General features: G+C 34.2%; 1 protein-coding gene across 1 annotated transcript in view; it reads right to left on the bottom strand.

Moving 5' to 3' along the window:
• The window catches only part of AP3B1 (adaptor related protein complex 3 subunit beta 1), a 254,416-nt gene that overhangs the window by 56,436 nt on the left and 184,366 nt on the right, over positions 1-13,614 (bottom strand). The window contains exon 22 of the mRNA XM_054578514.1: positions 12,077-12,183. Within this exon, the coding sequence (XP_054434489.1) occupies positions 12,077-12,183 (107 nt within the window). The remainder of the gene's footprint in view (positions 1-12,076; positions 12,184-13,614) is intronic.

A 13,614-nucleotide genomic window follows, 5' to 3' on the forward strand; every position in this document is an offset into this window, starting at 1 on the left:
TTTAAAGAAATAAATTATTCTCCATTTTACTTTCTTAAATATTACATGTTAAGTAAGAAAAGGAACATGTAAGGAGCACCACTATTTCTTAGATATGCATTTGACAGGAGTGATTCTCTAACATATTAGCACTACAGCCCTTGAAACGGACACCAGTGGGAATGGTCTATAATGATAAAGCCGGAAAATAGGAAAAGATTAATTTCATCCATTTGACAGACTCTTGATAAGCACCCATTATGTATCAAAAACTGGAACCAGAAAGGCCAACAGAAAGGCTCTCTTGTCCTATCACACAGGGACCCAGAGTCTAAGTCTTAATTAGGTCTAGAATGCACAGTACACCTAATGAATACTTCTCTTATGTTGATGATGTTTACCAAAGTAACTTGGCATCTCTTCACTTAATTTCCCATAGACTACTAAATTAGAACTGGAAGGGACCTTAGAAACAATCTATTACCAACTTCTAACTTTATAGGTGGCAATCTGAACTGAACTCAAATTTTGTTGTACTTGTTTAAATTTGTAAAATATCTTTGTCGGATCACATATTCTATAAACCATGGGTGTCAGTCAAAGCTTTGGTGAGAATATAAAAGAAGTTTCTGAAATGATGTACTTTAATACCATCTTACTATGAAAACTTTCAAATGTATAGAGAGAAATATAATGAACTAGGTACTCATCACTAAGTTTCAAAAACTATCAACATTTGTTCAATCTTGTTTAATCCAAACTTTTACTCCACTTCTGAATTATTTAAAAGCACATTGCATATATGATATAATTTTATCAGTAAATAGTTTGGTTTGTATTTCTAACAGATAAACACTTAAAAAAAACATAATTCCTTTTAATTTCATGTAAATACAGTCAGTGTTCACATTTCCCTATCAAGCCATGTCTTCCCAGAGTTGATTTGTTTGAATTAGGATTCAACCAAGATGCACATATTACATTTGGTTGGTAGTCTGCTTAATCTAAATTATGCATTTTAAAGCAGAATTTGCTGAGATTTTTGTTTCTCTCTCTCCCTCTCTCTTTTTCTTTCTTTTTCTTTTTTTTTTTGAGCATCAGTGTAAAGGAGATCTTCAGTGTTAATATATGGGAGAGATATTTATATATTCAGTAATGTAGAACAGCTGCAAATTTAAAGAAATAACCCTTATTGATAGGTTTATAAAAACTGTCTGTAATTACATTCCTGAATGACTTGAATAATAGTGTGTCTGATATATTCTCAGATAAGTATCTTATACTTTTCTTTGATATTAGGGTCATACACTATACTTACGTATTTTTTTACTCCATGTTCTATTCTATTAATAAATTGATTTCTCAATGTTAGTTGGGCATGTGTCTGCCCTATAGTTAAATTCATTTCCTTTTCCTTTGAAGATAAAGTTTTATAAGTATCACAATAATATTTTCTATGTTTAGGTCAGGTTCCTCATGTCAAAAGATTTAATACTATTAAAATAATACTTATCAATTTTCCATACTATACTCTGCCCTATGTTCAGAAATTTTTTTGCAAGATCTTTAGTTTTTTTTTTTGCTCTTAGGTTTTTTTAATTTTTAAATTGATTTCAGAGAGAGAAACAAGGGGGGGGGGCAAAGAGAGAAATATCAATTTGTTGTTCTACTTATTTATGCATTCATTGGTTGATTCCTGTATGCGCTCTGACCCAGGACTGAACCTGCCAAGTTGGTGGTGCTGGGACTATGCTCTGACCAACTGAGCATCACGGCCAGGGCCTTGGTAAGCTTTTTAAAAAGAGGAACAAAGGTGACAAAAGTTAACTTGGTTGATGTATGATTAAATAATAATACATGATTGGTCAATGCAACAATCTAAGAAAACTTAAAGCTTAAAAAATATTACTTTTCACTGCAAATACGACATTTTAACACATGCAATTTGAAATATAACAGTTGATAGTAACACAAAGTTCAATGAACTCTAGATATGCAAAATAAAACTGTCAAAAAGATTAACTCTTTTCTAAACAAATATTTTTAAAACCTCTTATTATTCTCTATCATAGTACCTTTAATTACAATAATTTTAGGAAAGAAGTCAGTAGACAGTTAACGAGGTAAGCTCTGAAAAGAGTGAACTGACAGCAAGTGAAAGAAACTACTCATTATAAAGTAGAAAGGGAAGGCCCAAGGCTTTCTTTATCACCTCTTCTTTTATCCGTCAATTTCTTGCAGATTTATATGCATATTTTGTTTTGGTGGGTGGCTTTTTTTTTTTTGCAGTAATAATTACCAGTTCATTAATAACTATAATCAGTGTATCATAAAGTGGATTCTTCATAGTGGAGAATTTTATTATAATATCAACAAAGCATTACGAGTAGTATCCACTAGTCAGGACTTAGACTGGCATATATTTGTTTAAGCCAAATAAAAAATATTTTGCAATAAAACCTCTGTAACTGAAAATGAATTACAATCTCTCTTTAAAAAGTACTTCATTTTAATAATTCAGGGAAGGAAGTGACGATAATACTCTTATTAACTATGAGACCTCTGAAGTAGTACAGAAATAAAGAAATGAAGCATTAGTATGGTACACCTTAAAGTTTAATTTAAAAATTAAGGCAACTCATACCCAGAAGACAATTAAATAAAAGAGTAAGATGGCAGCTGGCTAGGCAATGGAAGCGCAAAATACTGTCAAATTTTAATTAAAAAATGTTTTCAATTTAAGCAGACCCAGGCCAGTGATTTTTCATTATTTTTACCACAGTTCCTTGACTACTGACATTTTCATCAGAACAAATAAAGGCTTTTCCCCAAATTTAAAATGACAAAATTATTTTTAATTTTGACTTATAATTTCTTTGTCCTTGAAATTCAAAGGAATTTGATCTTAGACTTGTCTCTTAGCCTGGGACTTGAATATATCTTAAGTTTTTAAAGTACAGTACAAAAAAATAAAAATTTTTTAAGAATATGGTTCTTCTACTATATTGGAAAACAAACTTTATTACAGTTGTATTATCATTTGTTTTGGGAATAAGATCACACGTTCAAGAAATATCTGGCACATGACCCAGTAAGTGCTTATATTCAACAAAGACTCCCTTCAAAGCAATCTGTCTTTGAAGACAAACTAGAAGGAAGCTGGCACTCTAGCAGTACAAGACAGACTAGAAAACAGTATTAAAATGCCCTAGCCTAGTATAAATTAGAGATTGGGGGAAGGGAAAAGGAGGGGGAAGAAAGGGCGGGGAGAGGGGGGGAAGAAAGAGATCGATTTAAGACAAAAGTGCACTTAAGAGAATCAGAAATCAACTTCGAATACAACTGTCATCACTATGATATGCAACCACCCTAAGAAATCCAAACAGTTTAGTAAAATTCAGAGTGAATCAGATTCTGCTTCATGAATTATGACTTGTTTTTTCTTCATACTGTTTAAAAACTGATAAAGTAACCTCCATACCAAAAGCAAGTCTGATAGATACTCTTTATCTTCCAATTACTTTCCTATAACCCAAACAGGGTCAGAACCTCATCCCTAGTCATGGACAGTTTGAACTTCACTAGTTGCCAGTCTCTGTCAATAGCTACAGCTGTAAGCCACTGCTAGCCATTTTTTCTATATTCCTCAGGTAAGGAGCTTGATGGAACTAACAATAAACACTAACTTCAGATGCTAAAATTTGGTTTCTGTATTAAAAAAAAAACTTTTCTTTGCCTCACTTTGCCTGCCCAAATTAAAATTTAGAGGGTTTCCCTCTTCCTACCCTTCAGCTTGTAAATCCTTGAGGGGGTTGGGGGAGGCCTTAATTCCATGGCTTGTTGGTCCTACCGACCAATTAAACACTCTTTTTGCTGGTCACAGGAAATTCTATGCTGGCTACCCATACCAACGCACACAGCCCTTAGTTTCACACTGTTGCCACTGCCTCCACCCTGATGTCGTGAGCCTTCGTTCCTCCGCTGAAGGGTGAAGTGACACTCGACACTGCCAGTTCACGGAAACCAGACAGTGAACAGCATGGACTGTGAAAATTATCTTTCTACTTCTTATGAGGAAAAGTAGTTCAGATATCCAAATTTTAAGCTCTGTTAAATGTCAAAAGTAACTCTTGTATTTAAGCTATAATAGTAAAGAGGGAAATGGGTGGGACTGTGGAGTTTAGCCTATATAAAATAATATTCATGTAAACACTCAGAGGAATACTGACAAATAATGACAATTTATAGCCACAGAAATTCCCAAAAGGGAAAAACTCTGTTATAAAATGAAAGCATTTAGTATACTGTAATTACATACCTTTGAGGCATTTTTTTTTAATGTTTCTACTTAACTGTAAATGCTGAGAGCAAGGACCTGGCTCAACTGTTCACTACTATATCTCCGGTACCTGCCTCACATTCTGGCCCGAACAAACACTTGTTGGAGGAATAAAACACTTAAGTGGTAAAAGTGTAGTAAGGAATTTAGTCTCACTTAAAGAGATGTCTGAACCCATCCTAGCCCTTGAGAGATAAGCTCTAAACTCTTGGAATTCTCCCCAGTAATGGCAGGTCTTTATAATTCACAGTGGGCTCCTAAGGGGACCATACCTGGCTAGTAGTTTATGCCCCTGACGTGTTTCATGGTGGGTCCCTAGATAGCTTATGCTAAGCAGATAACTCAGGATGGAAACTGGCCATATCAGAATTACCAACCATATGAGGGGTAACCCAAAATTCCCGGAATTTATTTATAAAAAATTGTGTATTTAGCTCTGGCTGGTGTGGCTCAATGGATTGAGTGCTGGCCTGTGAACTGAAAGGTTGCTGCTTCACTTCCCAGTCAGGGCACATGCCTGAATTTGTGTGCCAGGTTCCTGTCCCAGTTTGGGGCACGTGGGAGGTAACCAATTGATATTTCTCTCACACAGTAATGTTTCTCTCCCTCTCTTTCTCTCTGCCTTCTTCTCACTCTAAAAATAAATAAATAAAATCCTTAAAAAAATTGTGTATTTATTTTTACATGTTTAAACTTCAGTCACCTTCACAGTACTCTCCACTGCTATGGAGAATACCAATCTTGCCGACCTAATAAAGCCTTAATGAAAAGTCTAGAAGATTAGTAAGCTTCCCTGTTTGGCAATACTCCATTTGGAATCCACCCAGAATCTCCTCTATGTGCCCTTTTCTTCGGTTGGTTCTAATTTGTATTTTATTTTTACAATAAAACTGTAATCCTAAGTATCTTGCTTTGCTGAGTTCTGAGAGTTGTTCTAGTGAATTACCAAATTTGTAGGTAGTTTTAGGAAACTCCTAAACTTGCAGTTGGCCTCAGTGGTCTTTAACTACTTAACCAGCCGGGAGGATTGTGCCCTTAGCATGGAGTTTGGCTAATTCCAAGCAGCATAATGTATCTAATTGGGCTTCTCTTTTTGCAACTCTGGTTTCTCTGTCATAGAATGTTCTTGGAATTACTTACTATTCCTCAATATATTCCTTTTATATTCCATAATGATTGCTTTTCTTAATGAGTCTTCCTGCACTACCAAAACTGAATTCCACTTAGGTACTGTGATTCAAAAGGTTCAAATCTATTATATTATGGCAGCAAAGTCTAAGTCTGTGCTTCCTCATTAATGTGTCACAAATGGGTTAGAAGTGTCTTGTGCTGTTGTTGTCCCTTAGGAAGGCCTTGGGGAGGGACTTGGGGAAGGTACTCTGCTGACTGCAGCACTAGGGCCGGGTGCCTCTTGCCTCCTACAGCATCCTCTGATTACCCAGGAGCACACTACAAATATTATCACTTTTCTATATGTACCGTGACATGAAAAGATTGGAAAGCAATGAGTTAAGGAATCATTACTACAATTTTCCCATGACAGTATGTCAACAACGTATCAATACTTCTTCAGCATCAGACTTGGTTCTTCCAACCTCTACCATGTGCTATACTTGTATATGTATATACTATACATGTGCTACATTATACATGTATATATACTTGTATACATGTATACACTTATACATGTGTATACTATACATGTGCTATAGTAGCCACACTAAACTACTCTCTCCAATAGTCCAAGTTCATTCTTACCTCAGGCCTCCACATGCACAATTTCCTCTGTCAGTGACACCATTCTTGTTCTACTCCAGCCACTTAGACTCTTATTATTCTTCACCATTCAGTTCGAAGGTCACATATGTTAAATTCTTCTCTACGAGATCTTTGTCACGTTGGAGCACCTACCAGATCTGTACCTCTAGAAGAGAACTTACTACAACGTAATGATTCCCTTTTCCCACCCTAACCTGTGAGTTTCCTGATATCATGCTCTGTGATTCACCTCCTTCTTTGACTCACTTTACTCAACCTTTTCCTTTGTTGCCTCTGAAAGCACATTTTTCTAGAATTCCATCTTCTCAATTCAAACATTTGCAGGCCCATTAATTCATTTGCTTTTCATGAAAACACAATTAGTTGTTTAGGGAAAGTATTACCTCCATATTATAAATTCAAATTATATTACCTCCATATTATAATTCATATTATAAATTGAAGTTTACACAAGCCAAAGAATTGCCCCATAGTCACAATGACAGTAAGTAGCTCAGCCAAGGGTAGAAATGAGGTCTTTGAACTCCAAATTCAATGCATTTCCTCAATAGTGGCCCCCGCCTCTAAATGAATTCTTGGTATTTAAAGCTGGAACTCTGAAAGTATACTCCCACAGCAACACTCTGACCTGTAGAAAGGTGCTAAAGAACTGCTATGGAGGATCCGTAATTTGGGGGATTGCCTTGAGAGCTTCACATTATTGTAAGGTCAGAACTCAGAAGTCATTTTTCCCCGCAGAAACAAAAATTTTAAATATTAAGTGAACAAGTTAATACACTTTCTTATATAACTAACTTGAAAGAAACAAATCATGCAAAGAATGAGACAAGGTTTCATGCTCATGTTGATCAGCAGAAAATATTTCAGAGGTTATATTAACTGCTGAATTCACTTTAATACTTTTGTACGCCAAATATACAAAAAGTCATCTAAGCCAGAAAAGACTGGAGTTTCACTACAACATTTCTAACCAGAGGTGAACAATTTATTCTTATTTTACATTATTCTCATATAAAAATTCTCTTCCTCTTCTTCTCTCATCCTTGCCGGAAGCCTAATAGTCTGAGGATTACTGTTTCTGAGCTCTCTAGGTTTGATGTGAAATAATTTAGAAAGTGTTAGCATAACAATAATGTAGCAAAAACAATTCACTAGCAATGTCCCAAAGAATTCACAGTTTGTTCATTGAAATATTACAGCAGAAACTAAAGTGTTTCTTCATTTTAGCCATTTGTTGTTCAATTGCCCTTAGTTTCATGTAAGACTGAAACAAATACAGTACGGTATTTATACATCGTCTTTATCATACAGTTTGAACAAAATAAGTCCTGTCCTTACAAAGATAATTTTATTAGAAATTGTATTTAAAAATATCTGTTCTAAATATATAATTCAAAGGGTTAGAAAAAAATAATGAAAGTTTTCATTGGAGAAATATTTAGTGTGAAAAATTCCTTGGGTTTCATTGTAAATATTTTGGTAATTTCAAAAAAAATAAAGTCTACCTATATTATGCCAAATATGCAAAGAAAATAATTTAAACAATCCACCGAAATATATAAAAATCTTCTACGGACTATGAAGTCATCATATAAGCTAAAAAATGTTTCCCCTGTTTATTTGCGTAAAATTATTCAAATCATTGCGGCATTAACTATTTTCATTGTTTCAAAATTCTACTCTAGTCCTAGATTCCCAGAACATTAGAATTAGAAGAAACCATGGAGATCTACCTTACCATCATTTTAGAGCTGAGAAAACCAAATGACTTGCTCAGTATCACCCAACTAACAGGTAGTGGGGATTCAGAAAGGCAGATGTTAGATGTCAACAGAAAGGAATCCTAGTCATTCATATACATGTTTTCCCTTTCTGTTAAAAAATAAGCTTTTTGGATAATAGACATAGAATAGAGAAACTTGATTAGAGAAACTCTGGAAAATACTGCAGCATATAAAGGAGAAAAACAAATCATCCGTATGCTCATTATTCAGAAAACCTGTTAAAATTATGGTGCATTTTCTCCTACTCTTTCATTTTCCCTATAATTAAAAACACAGTATGAATGTACAATTTTACAAAATTGAGATAATATACATAATATTTGATATTGTTTTATCACTATACATCATACAGCATTTTCTCATCATAATAAAACAGTGATTTTCAACCAGTACGCCACAATAATTTTTAAAACATGCAATATCTGACTACTTAGTCAGGGACATTGACCTCTTTTCCCTTAAATTGTCAAATAAAAAAAAAAAATGACAACTGCCATTACAACAGTAGCCATCTGGTGTGAATGAATCAAAATTATACCTGTTTTTTGTCAGACTGGCAAAAAATATATATTTTTGGTGTGCTAAAGAACTGTAATAATTAGTTTATGTGTGCCATCAGATAAAAAGGTTAAAAGTTGATGAATTATTTAATTTAAAACATCTTTTACTTTGACTCTGCCATACTTTATGTAACCATCATTCTCCTATAGACATTGAAGTTATAAAAAACAATGCACATAAATCTTCATATTTTTAATTATTTCATTAGAAGAAAAATCCAGATATGAGATTACCAGATTAAAGAGTATATATATTTTGATAACTACATAGATGGCCAATGGCCATCCTGAGTGTTGCACTAATTTAATCTTCCATCAGTGGAGCAACATAGAATTCCTGTTTCATTGTGTCCTTCACCAATAATGATCATTGGTTTTTGTAATTTTTGCCAATGTCACAGAGAAAATGGCCCCTTAAATTTGTATTCATTCATTACCACGACTGAACATTTTTCATGTGTCTACTACCTGTATTTCCTCTTCTATAAATGGTTGTATCTTTTGTCTACTTAAAATTGTTTTAATGAAGTACAGTAAGCATACAGAATAATAAGCATATCTTAAGTGCAAAGCCCAGAGATTTTTTTCATAAAACGAATACATCCACATACCAGCACCTCGATGTAAAGACAAAGCACTATCAGCACCCAGAAGCTCTTCTTGTGTTCCCTTCAATCACCTGAGGGGAATCACTCTTCTGATATCTAATACCAGATATTAATTTTGTCTGTTTTTGTACTTCTGCACATCTTTTCAATACTAATTTTATTGTTTTACAAAGTTTATTTGTATTTACTATAAAACACTTAAACATTACAAAAAAATTAAAAAAGAAAGCAATGACTCATCCAAAAATCCTAACACTTAAAGTAACTATGGTTAACTATGGATGGATATACAGATATACAGAAAAAGATAAATTATCCTACAGAATGAGATTATAATCTGACTCTAACTGAAGAAAACAATAATTTAAATAAAACTAAGACTAAAAAACAAATTCATGAGGTGATAACTTGTTTAAAATTACTTGACCACAGAACACTTTACATGTAAGTACAAAGGAGTATTTTTGCAAGATTTTAATATTACCAATTTTCCAGGAATGCAACTACCAGAAAAACTGTTCATGTTTTGGAAATTTATGTAACTGATGGCAAATTAAAATCCATAGCATTTGAGCTCCTCCTAAAACTCACTTTTATCAGTCTGCACTTACAGTTGCCACATTCATGGTGGTTCTACGCATGAGCATCAGCATCATTTAACTACTTAATTGCTAGTGCAGTCGTGGTCCAGTTTATATATCAATGTAACTAGCACTTCATTACAAATTATTTTTATTTCTTCTTTCTATTTAATTAGGGCAACATAATTTTAAGTTTATGGATGTACTCTTATCTATAAGTTTCATTTCAGGATCCAAAAGATTCCTATAGTCGTTGAGGTCCCACACCGTTCTATGAGGGTTGTAATTTTTAAGGGTTTTTCTTTGACTTTTCCTCTGATGTCTTTAGTCCACTTATTTCTAAATTTTTACACATAATGAGGAAACTTACAACTGGTTGATTTGTCATCTTTTTAAAGTGTTGTTTTGAGGGATGGAGGTGAGATGAGGAACAATGCCATTCTGCATCAGAACATTCAATTTATTTCTACAGGGTCCCCTTTTCAAAGTTCTACCTTTTTCTTTGTTTAAAGTTCTACTCCTTTCTTTATTTGATTATTGCTGATGCATTTCTGGTTGCCACTCACATTACTACTATTTGATCATTCTGTTAGCTTTTGGGGATGCTGTGACCCTGCTTCACTCAGCCGCATCACCTTGCTGTCCCTTTTTGCGTACTCTTTGGATGGAGTGCTCTCCTTTTTCTTTGAAGAGACCATTCCAATAATATTTTCCTTAGTATAACACAGTGAGTCCTTCAATTACTTTGTGATGAATGAAAATATACTGAAAACTTTTCTAATCTCAACTGTATTCTTCTAATAGCTAATAAAGTTAAGAGTCTACTCAGGGTCCATGATCACGTACCACGTCACTTGTAAAAATATTAGTTAATATTTTTTGAGCAATGACAATGTGCCAGTCACTGTTCTAAGAGCTTTGCATTTATCTCATTAATCTCACAACAGTCTTGTGGGGTAGATTACCTCCATAGGAAACCAAGGTGCAGAAAGGCTACCTACCAATTTGAACAAAGTCACACAGCTAGTAAGTAGCAAAGTAGGGATTTGCACCCTGGTCATCTGATATCAGCTCAAGATATTTATCCACTACTTTACTGCCTCCCAAGTTTTTAGGGGCCTCCTTTCCCCTCAAGGACTAACTGCTTTGTTATAGATTTTTTGATTACCGCTTTCTCTTTACAGCCTACCACAAATGGTCAATAAATATTTATTACTTAAATAAATGAAAGACTTAACTTCTTATTTTCACTGCTCTGCCCCATCTCTTTTAATGTGCCTTTTCCTTTTGGCTTTAAAGAAGAGCAAACTAAAAACCCAAATATCGTTTTTACTCATTTTTGAGGGGTTAAGAGATAACTGCATTTTACAACTTAAAAACAACATTATAAGCCTAATAGTTTTCATCTATACTTTCTAAGTGAGCTGACCAAAGCTGACCAGAAATGCACGTAGGTCTGAACACAGCCTTCCTATCACATTTGCTCTGAAGGGGGAATTTTTACTAATAATCTATAAGAATTCGGAAATCCTCTTTTCTGCTCCTGGCAGAAGCAGCTCTGTGCTCCTGGCAGCTCTGATCACCAATTACACACCCTGCCAGCCCTGGGACCAGTGATACAGCCGATCTGTCCAAGCTACCTGTGCTCCCTTCGGAACTCACTGTTCTACCTCCTAGTTTGTCAGATTTCTGACACAAATTAACAGGAGGTCAAGCATATTAACAGATTATACATCCTAGGCAGCATGCTTCATTCAGAGTGAAAGGTTAGTGATACAATACGCTAACATAGAAAAAGTTATTGCAGTTTCAGATACTATGACAGGCTGATGGTTTTGGCATTATTTTGAGGTATGTCAAAATAATAAAAATAGGCATGTCTCCTGCCTCCCTTCCAGACACACTCCACAAATAACATGAAAGAATTTTCTTTAGAGACACCAAAGCATGTGCATGAAGATAACACAGAGCAATACAACCTTGATTTTTCCAATGAAAACAGGTATTTTTAGTAGCCTACAGTTAAAAAACCAAACCAAACAAAAAACCCAGCATGGTAGAAAGAGAATGATTATAGGAATGGCAAATCCTATAACAAAATAAGTGTGCTAATGTAGACAATAATTCTTTGTGGTAGCATTTATGTATATAAACTAATTCCAAGTGGCAAAGAACCCTTATATATTACAAATGGAGAACAGTACCAGAGAATAATGTACACATGATAATTAAATGTGGATAACAAGCAGAAATAAATTGAGATAATAATGGTTTGGGTAGAACGAATTTAAAATATTTACAAAATTAAATGGTTACGTCTGAACTGAACTTGTTAGAGGAGGACTTGTTCAAGACTCAGAATCAACTTCAATTCTTTGCATTTTAATAAAAATGATGCAATAGCATCATTTGAAAATTGAGCTAATGTATTTTGGATATTACTTACGCTAATGACTGATGAAGAAGTTGATAAATTTAAACCTTCGAGATCAGCTATCAAGCTTGGAGAAAGAGCTGGTGTAGGACGTACAACTGGAGCGGATACTGGGTTAACTGGAAGAAAAGGCCCAAATTAGCAAATATGCATGAAAATTTAATGCATATTATTAAAAGCAACATTTTTATTTTGTTAGTAAACCTAATTAAATTACTTTGATTAATACATCTATGACAATTCTATTTAATATCTTGATTTAGTCAAGTTATTATCAAGTCTAGGCAGTTATTAGTCTTAGCTTTCAAAACATAATGGCATAGTGGGGATAAACGGTGACAGACGGAGACCTGACTGGGGGCGATGAACACATTGTACAGTGTATGATGATGTGCTGTAGAATTGCGACCTGAAACCTGTATAATTTTGTTAACCAGTGTCACCCTCATAAATTCAATAAATAAATAAATAAATTTAAAAAAACATAATGGCAAATCCTATAACAAAATAAGGACATAAATATCTTGAGTAATAATTTTTGACATTTATGACCCTGCAAATTCACTAACAGAAAAAAGTAAAGAAACATTTTTTCAGACTAATATAAAGAATAACAATAGTTTTCAAGAGAGTTCTCCAGTTGAGTTAGAAGTCTTAGAGAGGAGTATAAGGGACTAAATAGTAATGGAAAAACATACAATAAAGATTAAATTTTTAAAAAAGTGTTTAAATCCTTTATTTTATTCTCCACTATTATAATTACAGAGGCACAGGCTACCTAATTCCCTCCTAATTATACTTTGTCAGCAAAAGCTACATACTAGATAAAAATCTTTATTCTTGAACTCCTATGTATGAGAGATCAGGTACCTGAACATTTGAAAATGCAAATCTGATCATGTGACTCCTCTGCTTAAGACTCTTGAAAAACTCACAATTGCCTACAAAAGTCCAGCTCTTTATTATGTATGCAAGCTCCTCTATGATCTAGCTCAGCCTTGCCCAACAGAACTTTCTGGGACGATGGAAATATTCTACAGCTTTGCTATCCAATATAGCAGCCAGCAGCAGAGACACCCAATGTGCTCCTAAAATGTTGCTAGTATGACTAAAGAACTGCATTTTTATTTTTGAGTAACTTACATTTAAGTAGCTATGTGTGGTCAGTGGCCACTATATTGGGGAGTGCAGGTCTAGCTCATCTCCAATTTCACCTGCCACTCCCATATTCTAGCTCTACTGAATGACAGTTTCCAAGATCTTATTTCGTGTTTTTGAGTCTTTTATTTTCTTTTCCCTTTGCCTATAAGTTACTTCTCTGCCTTGCTCATTTTGCAACTTTTACACATGAAGCTACCAGTGCTTATATGTGCCTTCTTTGTTCCACAGAAATGTCTGGACATATTTCTACAACCATACTGCTCTCATAACATCAGTTAGTCTTTATATGTTTTTATTTCTACTAATCTGTGTCAGCAGACTTTTTAGTGATTAGTAACTACTCAACTGTTTGCTGAGTAAAATAAATTAAAATGCAGGAAAAGTTTTAG

This window comes from Pteronotus mesoamericanus, unplaced genomic scaffold (assembly GCF_021234165.1).
Source record: "Pteronotus mesoamericanus isolate MK-2021 breed Mesoamerican mustached bat unplaced genomic scaffold, CSHL_Meso_final contig_50, whole genome shotgun sequence".
Taxonomy (NCBI): Eukaryota; Metazoa; Chordata; class Mammalia; order Chiroptera; family Mormoopidae; genus Pteronotus; species Pteronotus mesoamericanus.